General features: G+C 42.1%; 1 protein-coding gene across 2 annotated transcripts in view; it reads right to left on the reverse strand.

The window, feature by feature from the left end:
- Nucleotides 1–1,936: 1,936 nt before the first annotated feature.
- camsap1b (calmodulin regulated spectrin-associated protein 1b) overlaps nt 1,937–12,824 on the reverse strand; it is a 28,438-nt gene continuing 17,550 nt past the window's right edge. The window contains exons 6-18 of one of the 2 annotated variants that reach the window (XM_040155114.1): nt 11,212–11,353; nt 10,784–10,923; nt 10,574–10,670; nt 9,527–9,650; nt 8,867–8,952; nt 8,625–8,709; nt 6,034–8,341; nt 5,599–5,735; nt 5,034–5,245; nt 4,170–4,272; nt 3,879–3,988; nt 3,422–3,540; nt 1,937–2,753 (exon numbers count right to left, since the gene is read on the reverse strand). In XM_040155114.1, coding sequence (XP_040011048.1) covers nt 2,457–2,753; nt 3,422–3,540; nt 3,879–3,988; nt 4,170–4,272; nt 5,034–5,245; nt 5,599–5,735; nt 6,034–8,341; nt 8,625–8,709; nt 8,867–8,952; nt 9,527–9,650; nt 10,574–10,670; nt 10,784–10,923; nt 11,212–11,353 — 3,960 coding nt within the window. In that variant the 3' untranslated portion in view covers nt 1,937–2,456. Of the gene's footprint in view, nt 2,754–3,421; nt 3,541–3,878; nt 3,989–4,169; nt 4,273–5,033; nt 5,246–5,598; nt 5,736–6,033; nt 8,342–8,624; nt 8,710–8,866; nt 8,953–9,493; nt 9,651–10,573; nt 10,671–10,783; nt 10,924–11,211; nt 11,354–12,824 lie in introns of both variants that reach the window. The other variant, XM_040155113.1, reaches the window with a different exon arrangement.

A 12,824-nucleotide genomic window follows, 5' to 3' on the forward strand; every position in this document is an offset into this window, starting at 1 on the left:
GGTGATCAATCTCATCAATGCAGAGCGCAAGTCCACAACTTGGACTCTTCCTGGTGGGACAGTTTACCAAGTTTGACGGTCTTGTGATCACCTAAACTACCAGGTGTGAAAAAGAAACACAGTTGCTACGGCAGATCAGAGTTTGCCATGGTTATGAGCAGTGGCGTTGAGGCATTATAACAGCCGCTGTTCCAGTTGGTCGGTGGAGTGCGAGTCTCCAGGGTAGGCCTGAGGAGTTTTGACTACTTAAGTTGCTCAAATTAGAAACCCTGTGTCTCACTGGATGATACAACAAAACAAAAAAATACTTTTGTGATATTGGTGAACTGTTGTGTAAAAGTTAAAATCAGTGTGGTGTCTAAAACTATCAAAAGAAAAATAAACGAGTCTCACAAATGAACAAATCAAGCCATGAGGGAAGAATAAAAATGAAAAATGTGACTTTTATTCACTTGAAAATTTATTCCGTTTCAGTGCTTCCATTTTAAAATAAATAGATGGCATGGGATCAAAGATAAAATCAACAAGGATGAAAATTACACTAGTGTAACAAAAATGGTGACCAAATGCCAATACAATCTTTTAGTTAACATAAAAATACACTCACATACAATTAAAGATCTATCACCTCCCCCACCCAAGCCCCCAAAAACACCAAAATGCAGCAAATGAGAAATCAAGATTTCTGTTGTTTTTGGAGATAGCAGTAGTATCATATCGGTGGAGGCCCTTCAGCTTTACGTGTCAGTATTAAATCTTAGTGTTTGGTTTAGTTTTCACACTTTTCAGAGTGCACAACAGTAGTATTATGGATTAGTTCTTTAGTTGTTATGCCCATTCAAAAGGTAAAATTCCCCAACAAAAAAGTAAAGTGCTTGTGCAACACTTCTGGTTGTTCTCGAGGCCAACAAACGGTTTCTAAAAAAGCACTTTGATTATTTTTAAAGACAGAGAGAAGAGAGAGACGATGTGGCAGTGTTTGTCAACACCTTGGAGGAATGTTCTTTAATGTTGGTACATAACTGAACTACAGTCCCCCTCCCACACACAGAAACCCCTTTGTGAACATATCAAATACTGTCATTAGAACCGGTTACTGAGCAGCACGAAAACACTCTTCACAACAAGAGTGTGTGTGCCACTCTCTTGGTTAAAGATGGGACAGACCGACAAAAACACTTGGGGGGGGGGGGGGTTTAAAGGTGAGGAGGGAAGGGAGTTACATCGCATGAAAGAAGCCGTCCACAAGTGTTTATGAGTGCACCTTTATACAGGACAATTCAAGAGTGCCCAGTGGAGAGAGAAAACCCAACTAAGCTCTAAACATCAGAGAATTCCCGTTATGATGAAAACACATAACATCAGCTCAAACTCTATACCACATCGCTTTAATAATAATTAAAAAAAAGCTAAAACAAAACAAAAAAAAACAAAAAAGCATAATTTCTGTACCGAAGCCCATCATTCATCCTCTTTTGACATCCTCAAGAAAAAGGATGTTTAAACAAATAAAAAGTATTTAAAATGAATGTCGTTGACATTTTTTTTTTATTTAATTTTTTTTGCTATTCACATATCCAGTGCTACACGATCAGCATCTACTTTAAAAAGCGGTTGAATAAATAGACGATAGTACCACGATGCGTGAAAGGCCAACAGATGTCTGAGGGAGACCCGAGGAGCTCCCCCATGACAAAAGAAGAAGACAGTTCAGAGCAGCAGGTTTTTGGAGATCCCTGGTGAGGCAAAATCGGCAATGCCAGCCTGATTCGACAGATTTGACAGTCCACGCAGGAAGAGATTGTTGGTTTTGTTGGGACAGCAGAGCAGTCTGACAGTCCTAAAGGGTCATATAAAGGTCCCTTGCTTCGGATTTTCTGAAAAGAGCGACAGAAATCCCCCGATGTCCCCTCCTTTTGTCTAAATTAGTCTTCCAGGGAGAGGGAAGGATTTTATCGCTGCAGCTGAGCTCTCAACCACGACAGTGCTGAACTAATAAATACTTCATGTAAAAATGAACATCCACCACAACTGAGAGACAGAGAAAAAAATGCCACATGCTTGAGTCGTGGTCGTTGTAGAAAAACAGAGTTGGACCAAAAGAAACCTGAACAGATCGCACTGAGATCACAGGCAGAAGAAGCAGATTCAGCCGGCATTCCTCTTTTTGTTGCAAGCACCAGTCCCTCGGACCACCTGTGACACACACGCGCACATGCGCGCGCACACACACACGCGCACACACACACATATATAAACATTTATACCTTTTCCCTTGTTTCTGTCTTGGTCCACCCACAGATGACCACATGTTCATAGATGTGGCATCTCCCGAGTAGGTTTCCAGACCGAGCATGGCGTTGAGCTTGGCTGTGAGCATCAATGCAGTCTATTCAGGACACAAGCAAGATGGGGATAAGATGATCTTGATAATAGAGGGTTAAAAATCCAGCCTGCTATTTTACACTCTTCTTTGGCACAGCACTTCTCTTGGCCTGCCACAGGTGGTTGTGGATGGTCAGGGCGTCCACGCTGACTGACACAGTCTTGGCAGGAATGACGGTGAACTGTTTTCGGTCTGAGTTGTACTTGTAGAGCTTATCAATCATCTTCTTGCTGATGCTCTTGGGTCCGGTGCCCGTCAGCTTCTGGATCTCCTCAGTGTCAGGGAAGTACGAGTAGAGTGCCCTGAACTGACAGCCGCCGTCACGAAACAGGATCATCAGGTGGTTGGACTCACACTTCTCCAACTCCTGGTAAAGAAGGAGCAAGAGAACAGTTATTAATATGGCAGTCATATGGCACAGGTACATTTAAATAGCAGGCTTTAGTGCAAGACCGCTGGCTCGACGCTTAAAAAGGCAGGAAAATCAGTAGACATTCTCCTGGGAATCTAGGTTTGAAAAATTGGCATTGACATCTTACATTTCGAGACTAAACATTTATATAATCACTAAGCAGATTTGAATGGAGTGAGTATCTGCTCTTGTGGTGTGTATGATGTTTTAATGTCAAAAAATTGTCCAAAAAAAAAAAAAAAAGTCAGAAAATTGAAGGTGACCATCTTCAGATGTCTGGTAATTTTCAACCAAATGTCCAAAAACCCTTAAATTTTCCGTGTGCAATGAATATGACAAAGAATAGAAGCAAATCTGTGAAAATGTGCAAATATTTTGTTTTTTTTTCAAAAATGATTGATCAATTATCAGAATAGTTGATGATTTATTTTTTGTTGATGGACTAATCAATTGTTTCTCTGCTCTAAAAATTGCACCTACATACTTGTACTGAGGTCATGAAACTGTTGAGTGCATTTAGAGTGTATAAGCAAATTTTGAAAATGTATTTACAGAGATCTTTTTGACTACAGTGACTTTACTTGAACATGTAAACCAAAGAACTGCATTTCATTAAACAGAACCTCTAGGATCTGGTTCTTCTGGGGCTCATTGACTTTGCCAGCCAGGCAGCAGTGAGAGATTGCATTGTGGATGATTGGCTTGTTTGACTTGGCGCTGGGTTCCTTGAAGAGTTTGGGACCTAAAAGGAGGAAAGCCATTTAGACAATATGAGTATTACGTAACACATAACAAGACAGAAAATAATTAGTCAGATGACAATAAATTAACTGGAAGTCTACGTCATGCAACAGTCACTTTGGCTGCTAACTGCTCTCCATTTATTGTGTTCCGGCAAACATGACAAGCAAAACAGTGAAACTGACTGGTGTTTTTTGTGTCATGCTGAACGCAGGCCTGACATGTTTATTTCCATCACTGATCAATGGGTGAATGAAACCCAACCACAGGGCTGCTGTCATTAAACAGCTTTCATCATGTTTTTTTTTTCTCAGCTATTATCAGATATAAAACACTTACCAGTATATTCAGCCATGGAAGTGATGGAAGATGCAGTGGAGCCGTTGTCCCAGTCTCTTTCTGCAGTTCGACTGTTACGACTGCCTGGAAACGACTCCACAGAGTCACAGCTGGAAGACATTATGAAAGGAGGTTGGATAGGCTGAATAACAATGACATGATGGCATTTTTTGTAAACTGAAATCAGTATGAATACTGCAAGTCTTAAAAATAATCTACTTGTGAGCACAAGCTCACAAGTACACAAAGTTAAATAAAACAAAACAAAACAAAAAACACTGAGTAGCTTACCGCTGGGAGCCAGCTCCTCCAGAGTTGACACTGTCAGCCTCATTGGTTGCGGCAGAGGCCAGCGACAGATTGGAGCCTGATTGGGCGTTGCTCAGGTTGTCAGCTGTAAGAATCAGGAGAGAAAATTTAAACCATTCTGTGAAGCAACTTCTAAATACACAGTAAAGACTTTACAATTTACAGGACTTCATCAACAAGAGAGACTATCAAAATGCAACCTCATGGCAGTTGTACTGAATATACTCAGTGTAGTGAGGTGCTCAACACTCAATAATATAATTATATCAAAAATACGGCATGTCAGACTCACCATAATTTCATTAACTTAATTCGATTTAGTACCCAGATGACTGCCTGAACAATAGCCACACCCTCTGGCTGCTCTTTCCTCCTGAAGTTTATTTTTTAGTTTCATATAAGTGTAGTCATTTTTATGATGTAACCAGTGCCGGTCTTTGTTTAAGGCAAAAAGGTACCACCTGTCCCTATAAACCACCCTGGATAATATCCTAAACAACCCTCACTATTGCTCAATATTTGATCTTCAACCCATTATTTAAACCCACTACTTAATCCAAAGAAATGCCAAAGACACTGTTGTCAGATGTTGTGAATTCAGAAAAACCTACAATAACCAAAACCCTAACCTCAGTCATGTTACTATTAATCAGTTCTGTTAATATTAATCATGTTAATAATAACTGTTCGACACGTAATTATTGTAGTAAAATAGAAAATAACTGGCAGTAAGCCAATTTGTCCCACAGCTCAGTTGGAAAAACCAAATGAAGTGCACCATGCTGAGACATGTAAAGAAAAATAGAGCTTCAGCTAAATGTCAGAATACTGATGCAACATTCTTACGTGTGGAGGAGCACTTGGAGTTTTCGCTGGAGGATTCTTCTCTGAAGACAGACTTGGGTCTGTGTTTCTGCTTCGGTTTGGGGGTTTTGGGCTTCACAAGACCTTGCTCCTCGAACATCTCCTGCTGCTTCCTCCGCAGATACTCCTGCTTAATCAGCTCCCGCCGTGTCTTCTCCTCTTCTTTACGCAGGCGCTCCTCCTCAGCCTTCCGTCTGGTATTGAAATGAAGTCAAGCCAATATATTTATAAAGCACATTTTAAAAACAACAAACGTTGAGCAAAGCAGCTCAACCAAAGTGCTTTACAGAGAGATTAAATTATGGGATTTTTTGGATTGATGACTACTATCAAACAAAAACACAGGAGTGATCAAATAAAAACAGACAAAAGAGGATGTAAGTAAATTAGTAAAATCACAGAATATCTTGATAAAATCATAAACACAAAAAAACATTGCACAAACAAAAAATAAAAACAGATAAAAACCATCAAACACCTGGTTGTTAGCATTGTTTTGGTAGAATAATATTTGAATCCTAATACTAATGTCGGTAAAATGAGTTACCTTGCTTCATCTCGTTTCAGCTCAGATTCTGCTTCTAGCTGTTGTTTTCTGAGTCGAGCCTCCTCAGCTTTCTTCTGCTGCTTCAGCAAGAACGCTGCTCTTTTCTTAGCTAGCTCATCCTCCGCCTTCTGCTCATCCTAGAACATGGTAAAAAGAACAACGGATCATCATTTGTATATTAAAGGATTTAATCAATGTTAAGTTTCGTTCTGAAGTAGTCAATTATCAGAGATCATAATCAATTAATTATCTATTTTTCCAGATACTATTTTTATTTTGTGTTGGTTAGACAAAAAAGTCAGTTTCATTACATGAAGTGAAATAGGAATTTGCCAATATTTCAGAAACTCAGTGATGAAATCATTATAAATGTAATAAAATCTAAATTAATTACACTATTAAATAAATATTTCCATTTTCAAACGAAGGCATTACCTTGAAGAAGAAGCCCATGACTGACTTCTGCTCTCCATCACCTCCTTCTGTTGTTATGTCCTCAGCAGCATCCTCTTCCTCAGGAGTTTTCAGGTCTGACAGATCAACCTCAATCAGGTGGGCTTTGCTGCGTTGCACCTCTTCTGATGGTATATTCTCTTTCCCTGAACCGTCTGAAGAATTGAGCTCAGACTCTTTCATGGTGCTGGACAGGCATTCGTTAAAGGACACTTCTGGGGCAGCTACTGCCGTCAGGTCCACTCGGGTTGGCAGGCGCACGTTTGCCTCATCATGAAGCCGGAAGGTGGCACTCCGAACGTGGCCAGAGCCTGGCCTGGCGAATTTCTCTCCTGCTGTGGGGTATTTGGGGCTGTCAGGCTGCTCAGTCCTGGGGGACCTGCCCCCAGCTAACTGCCTTGGATGTGGTAATGTCTCTGACCCACTCTGCGTAGGGGTGAGGGTCCTGGAAGCCTGCCGGCCTTGCTCCTTGGCTATTTTTAGCTCTGATGGTTTGGACCTGGAGCCCCGGCCTGAGCTCAGCTTGGGGGGTTTCCTGTTGGGAGCTGTGCCAGTCCCTGAGAGGTGCTCCACATAATGAAAGCTTGCCCCTGCCTTAGAGTCACAGTTTTTGTCACTGGTGGGAGGAGGAGGTGGAGTTGCACCAGGGGGGGACTGTACATTCTGTTTCATTAACATCTCCTGCTGCATTGACAGCTGCATCATCTGCTGCTGTATGCTGCCAATGGCTTCATTCAGCAGCTCAATGGAGCGGCTGCACTCATTCAGGTCCAACTCTTCTTCTAGATAGACGCTTCCACTGTTTCCTTTCTTGTCTGCTTCTAAGGCACCTGGTGGGGTGGTTCCCTCCACCTCTTTGTCCCCCCTCAGGGCATCAACACACAAATCATCTTTACTTGATGGTCCTTTTTCCCCATTGAGCTCGTCTTTAGAGATGTCAGCTTTAAGTGGGTTGGGTAACGTGTCACTCTTGCCTCCACCTTTCTTTACAATGTGCAGGAAAGCTGCCTTTCCCAGCTTCTGCCTCTGCCTTGCCGAAAGCACTTCCATCTTCTTCTTCTGGTGCTCAATGGCACGTCGCTTCTCCTCCAGCTGCATACGTAGCTGGACGAGTTCAGAGGCCAGTACATTAGCACCACCGCTACCATCGCCTGTACGAGTGCATCCTCCCAAGGGTGAGGAGGGGCTCTGGTCTCTTTTAAGCCTCCAGGAGGACACCAGGGGCCCGCTGCTCTCCGATCCATCTGGGGTGGTCCTTTGGGAGCTAGAGGCACTGGAGCGTAGGTCATGGTTGCTGCCAAAGCGCTGCTGTTGGGCTTTCCGCTCTGCAAAGGAGGTCATGCGCACACTGCCACTGGCCATGCTGCTGGCCTGGGAGTGAGCACTGAGACAGGGACTGGAACGACCACTGCCACCATTTATATCTTTGTCCTCATGCTCTTTCACATTCATATCCTCTTGCAGTTTGGCTGATTCTTCTTCTTCATCTTCCTCATTGAATGCTTTTCTTGGCCAAATGGTGTCTTTTGTTGTGACCGCTTCATCCAAATCCTCTTCCTCCTCATCCAGGTCTTCCAGCTCAGCGTCCAGGCCCTGTCCAGACTTTTGTTCTTCAGAATCTGGATGCAGGTAGAAACCCCCAGTTGGCTCTCTGGACGATGGATCCATATTACTAGCAACGGTGGGCCTGAAACCTGCCTGACCCTGGGGATGCTCCTCTGACAAGTCTGCCTCCTCACCTGGAGGGGTAAAAGTTTGGTTTAGGTTGCAGGGTGCTTTCCTACGAACAGCTGATGTAGATCCATCTCCTCGGCGTAAAGAGCCCCTTCCTGAGGAGCGGGGCCCCTCACCACTCTCCTCCTCCTTGTTTAGGCATACAGATTTCTCTTTAGCCATTTTGATTACGGCAGGCATCAGTGGTTCTAGGTAAAAGCTATCTGGTGCAGGTTTGGACTCAGTGGAAGGTTTGGATCCCACAGTGGCAGCTGTTTGTGTCCCGTCAACCCGTTTGGTGGTGACTGGACCATCAGTCCTTGCGACTGCCACCAGATTTTCTTCCTCATCTTCAGTGTTGACATTGCCCAGCAGGCCGTGGCCGTTGACTCTGCGCATTGCAGCCTGTAAGGGCTGGTGGATAGAAGTCTGGTGTTTGGGCGTGACACTGATGATGTTGGACGCCAGGCTGTCCTTACTTATGGAGCGAGCCAGACTCACACTGTCACCAGAGGCCATGTCTGCATCATTGTCTGTGGCTGAATGCATCATGTAGGGGCTCAGTGTGGACAGTGGTCTGCAGAGAGAGCATGGGGAAAATCGTAAAGCCAGTATAATAATATAAAGGTTACAATGTACATAGTTCATCTCTATTTCGAATTTGCACATGTGGGCTGTACTTACACCAACATTTTCCAGTATTTGGTAATTAGTCTACATAAAAGATCCTATCCTTATCCATTACTCTATTACTTTTTGACATATCTATATGGAGAACTACATATATAAGGTTTTCTGAAGTTGTTACATGAGCATGTTTGTTCTAGATTTAAAAATGCATTAGTACTATTTTCAGGTACCTCTGCCTCTTGTCAGGCCATGCAACAACAGAGCCTCGGGGTTGTCCGTCCATCTGAGTCATGGAGTTTGAACGGTTTCTCAGGCCTATCCAGAAACACATATGACTGATCAGGAGGTATGAAACAAGCTCCTCATAACTACAATATTTTGACAAGTTGGATATTTACGTGAAACTTAAGCAGGCAATTGTAAGATATGAGGATGTGTGTGTTTGCAGAAGTGTCTTAACTGTTTTGCTTACCTGCACCATCCTCTCCTTGCTGCTTCTGCTGCCTCTGTCGCAGGGGCAGAAGTGGGTGGGAAGGACTGAAGGATGGACCTCCTTTACTAAAGGCCAAAAAGCACAGAAATCAGTAAAACTTTTTTTTTTTTTTTTTTTTTTTTACTGAAACTGTCAACAGAATAGTACTAGCAGAATAGATTGGGACAAACACTTCACTGGATCAGCCCAGTACAAGGTCACGCCCAAGACAAACAGACATTTTTTTCAGATACATTTTCTACCAACCAAACGCCATCCGCACATCCACAGTAAAAGCAGGGTATTTAAATGGCATGAAGACAAAAAAATGGCATGAAAAAATCCCAACTGACAGTTCAATGTAATCTTTTTAGATACCTAAGCTAAACTCTCATACTCCCACACAAGTGCTAATACACACGGACAGAGACAATACAAAAATCAGCTTTACTTAGTGCATATTATTCATTTTGGTGCAGGAGAAGACAAGGCTTAGAGGTGAAGGGCATGTGAAAGTGAAAGTCAGACACCGCTGCATATCTACCCATCCTTGTAGGGTTACTGTAAGTGGTTAGCAGACAGGATCATGATGAGGTGGAATGAGAAGGAAAGTGAGAGAAGACTTACAGGGGGTCAGAGTCTTCAGGGTGCAGGAAGTACCTGTTACAGACTTCAGGATTGCTCTGGTTATCGGCCACGCCAGGGCTGGCCAGGAAGCTGCGCTTGGTGGCGTTGGAGATGGGCACTGATGGACGGGCACTCTTGGGCTGAGCTATGGCTCGAGCTGGGGAAAGGAGATGGAAAGACTTGTTGATCATTAAAACACAGGTAGTGACCGAGGTTCGCTGTTACTAGAAAAGTTCAACCTGGGGTGCTTTGGATTTACCTCTAATTGTGTCCCAAATAAAAAATGTAAGACATAAAAGAGTAGTTTACATTTCAAATGTGATATCCTATCCTGCGACTTATGATTATTGTCTAAATCAATTAATTACCAATTTTCTTGATTAACTGAGTAATCGTTTTGTCTATGAAACGTCAGAAAAAATTGAAAATGCCTACTATAATTTTCCAAGGCCAATTTCGATTGTTCTCTCAGACCAACTGTCAAAAACCCAAAGATTTTCCTTTTCCAGACACTTAAAAGAGAGAAAGGCAGCAAATCCTTATATCAGAGATGCTGCAGATGACTGCCGATGAATTTTCTGTTGATCGGCTAATAGATCAGTTGATTCATTATTTCAGCTCCCATGATGTATATATGACACATTACTCAAAACCTGCTTAATAAATAAATAAATAAATAAATAAATAAATGAATGAATGAATGACAGAATGAATGAAAATATACCTGTTTCTTAATCAATGAGATGCTTAATAATTACAGTAAGGTGTGACTTCAAGCCATTTGTTTGTTACCCCACAATGTCAATGCACCTTAAAGGTCTGGTACAGATGGACACAAACTTATCCCCTGCACTGCGATTATGTCAAAACTGTTAAATCTAAATCTGAACTTGAATTTTCATGTTTTGGTTGACATGACTGGTGAGTTTATGTGTTGACTTTCATATTCCTAAAAACCATGGTCATGCTTTCATTATACTACAACCTGTGTAACCTTAAAACCTGAAAAGCAGTCAGTCAGTCTTTCACTAATGTGATATTTTTATCTTGTACGTGTAGTAGTCGCACCATGATGCTTACCATCTTTAAACTCTTGGAGATCTCTAGGCTGGACAAACTCTGGCTTGACAGTCTCAAACCACCAGAAGAGTTCAGCAATGAACACCATCACATTGTGCTAAATAGAGAACACAAAAAACATGGTAAAAAGACTTGAATACAGACTCTTGACTTGTACTACCAGGTTAAATGTCAAACGTTTATGAAAACACAGTATGTCATTTTCTGTACCTTGAGCACGAGTGGCGAGTAGAGCATGTCCTCCGTTGTCAGATAGAAACTTTTATTCAGATACTCACTGGCAAACTCTCTCAGTAGCTGGATGTTGTATAGACTATCAGCAATGGAAGGTATTTCCTTCAGGCAAATATCTGATCAGACAGGCAGAGAGCAGGTCAGATCAGGACACAACTCAAAGACCTGATGGCTATAAATGTCAAACTGGCTGGGCTGGGACAGTAAGACATGTGCAGGTGCCAGAAATAGTATCACACATGGATATAAAATTCAATGTTAGCAAAGACAAACAAAAAATTCTGTGAGGGCAACTGATAATTACTGTCATGTAGAATTAGGCCGTGTTTGTGAGTGTGTGTGTGTGTGTGTGTGTGTGTGTGTGTGTGTGTGTGTGAAAGTGCACTCAAGCAAGCACAGCATACCCTCCAGCTTCATGAGGTCTGGGCAGTAGTAGTGGACCACGGTGAGCATTGCAGCTCCGTCACAAATATCCCTCATCAGGTCTTCCAGCAGTGGGAAGAAGGGCAGCTGTCGGCCTGAAGCGTGCTCACGACGATACCGCACCTAACCACCAGGGGGAGAGGATGACAGTTTTATGAGAAGAAAAGCCACAGTAATAGCACACTCCACCATGGTACTACCAACGAATGACAGTTAATGCACTAGCCAATTAATTTAAGCATCAGCTCAAGGTTCTCCCGAGGAGTTTCAAAGCAACAAGTATTTGGTTTTATTAATATAAACTGAAACTCCTCTTCAACTGATCCACCAGCAGGTTTAATGTAATTATCATGAGGTGCTACTGCTGAATGAAAAGGTCCAGTGGCACCATGATCACCCAGTTTAGGGAGAACCCTGAAGACCAGGTTAACTTTGAGGAGATGGAGGTGAAGGTGTTAGAGCAGTGATATGAACAAAACAGAGTTGATGGTCAGCCTTCCTCCGGCTTTAATGGGAAGGCAACCAGTGGTGGAGCCCAGTCAACCCAGGCAACAGGAATCAGCTGACTGGGATGGAAAGTGGGGTAATCACTGTCCCACTTATGGGAAATGAGTGTGTGGTTGGTACAGAAACTCACTCACCCCAGATGCATGTGTTTTGGACACATTCTCTGTGCAGCTGGTAAGGATGGGCATTTTCATTTTCATTTCAGCTTCCAAAATTCATTGATCAAAATGAACAAGCATAAAAAATTGTTAACTATAAAATGATACAGGCTAAACATTGTTACATAGGCATGTACACCCGATACAATAACTAAAAATGCAGATCACTTACAGACCTACATATAATTTGGAGCAACATAAATATAGACCGCACAGGATGCAGAAGCAGTCTGTAATGACTGGTACTGTTGCTTTTGACTCCAAATGCTTCTGCATGACTTACAAATATTCGCCTTATACTGGTAACACCGCTCCCTATGTAATGACTAATCAATCTGACATTCTCTGTGGCATTAATTAAAGAAGCATGAAGGAAGTTAATACAAGTTATTTAGAAATACAGATCGAGGTAACCTCACACTGGTATGGAAAAATGTGCAAAATCTGTGGGAATGACTCCAACGTGAATAAGAAACCTGATCAAGAGCCCAATATACACTCATTGGTCACTTTATTAAGTACACCTGTAAAATATAATGCAATCCAACACAACAGCTCAGCCACAAGTTCTACCTTTACAGAAATAATGACTTTCAGTTTGGACGAACAACGTCAGAGAGGTATTAATTTAACCATATGTTTATTACTAAAGTTGTGGTTTGCAGTTTGTAAAGGAAGAATATGTGGCACAGCTGCTGTGCTGGATTGCATTAGATTGCATACATGTACCTAATAATGTGGCCAGGGAGGGTGTTTATCAATAACAATTAAACCCTTTAATAAAGAGAATAAAGCAAAGTTTTAAAACATGAAGCTTTAGTCCTCAAAAGACTGATAAAACATGCCTAGCACAAGTCTAGAGAAACTATGCAATATTTAAAACAGACCACATACAGCACAAAAAAAAAAAGCAAAGCAGCAAAAATATA

This window comes from Xiphias gladius, chromosome 19 (assembly GCF_016859285.1).
Source record: "Xiphias gladius isolate SHS-SW01 ecotype Sanya breed wild chromosome 19, ASM1685928v1, whole genome shotgun sequence".
Taxonomy (NCBI): Eukaryota; Metazoa; Chordata; class Actinopteri; order Istiophoriformes; family Xiphiidae; genus Xiphias; species Xiphias gladius.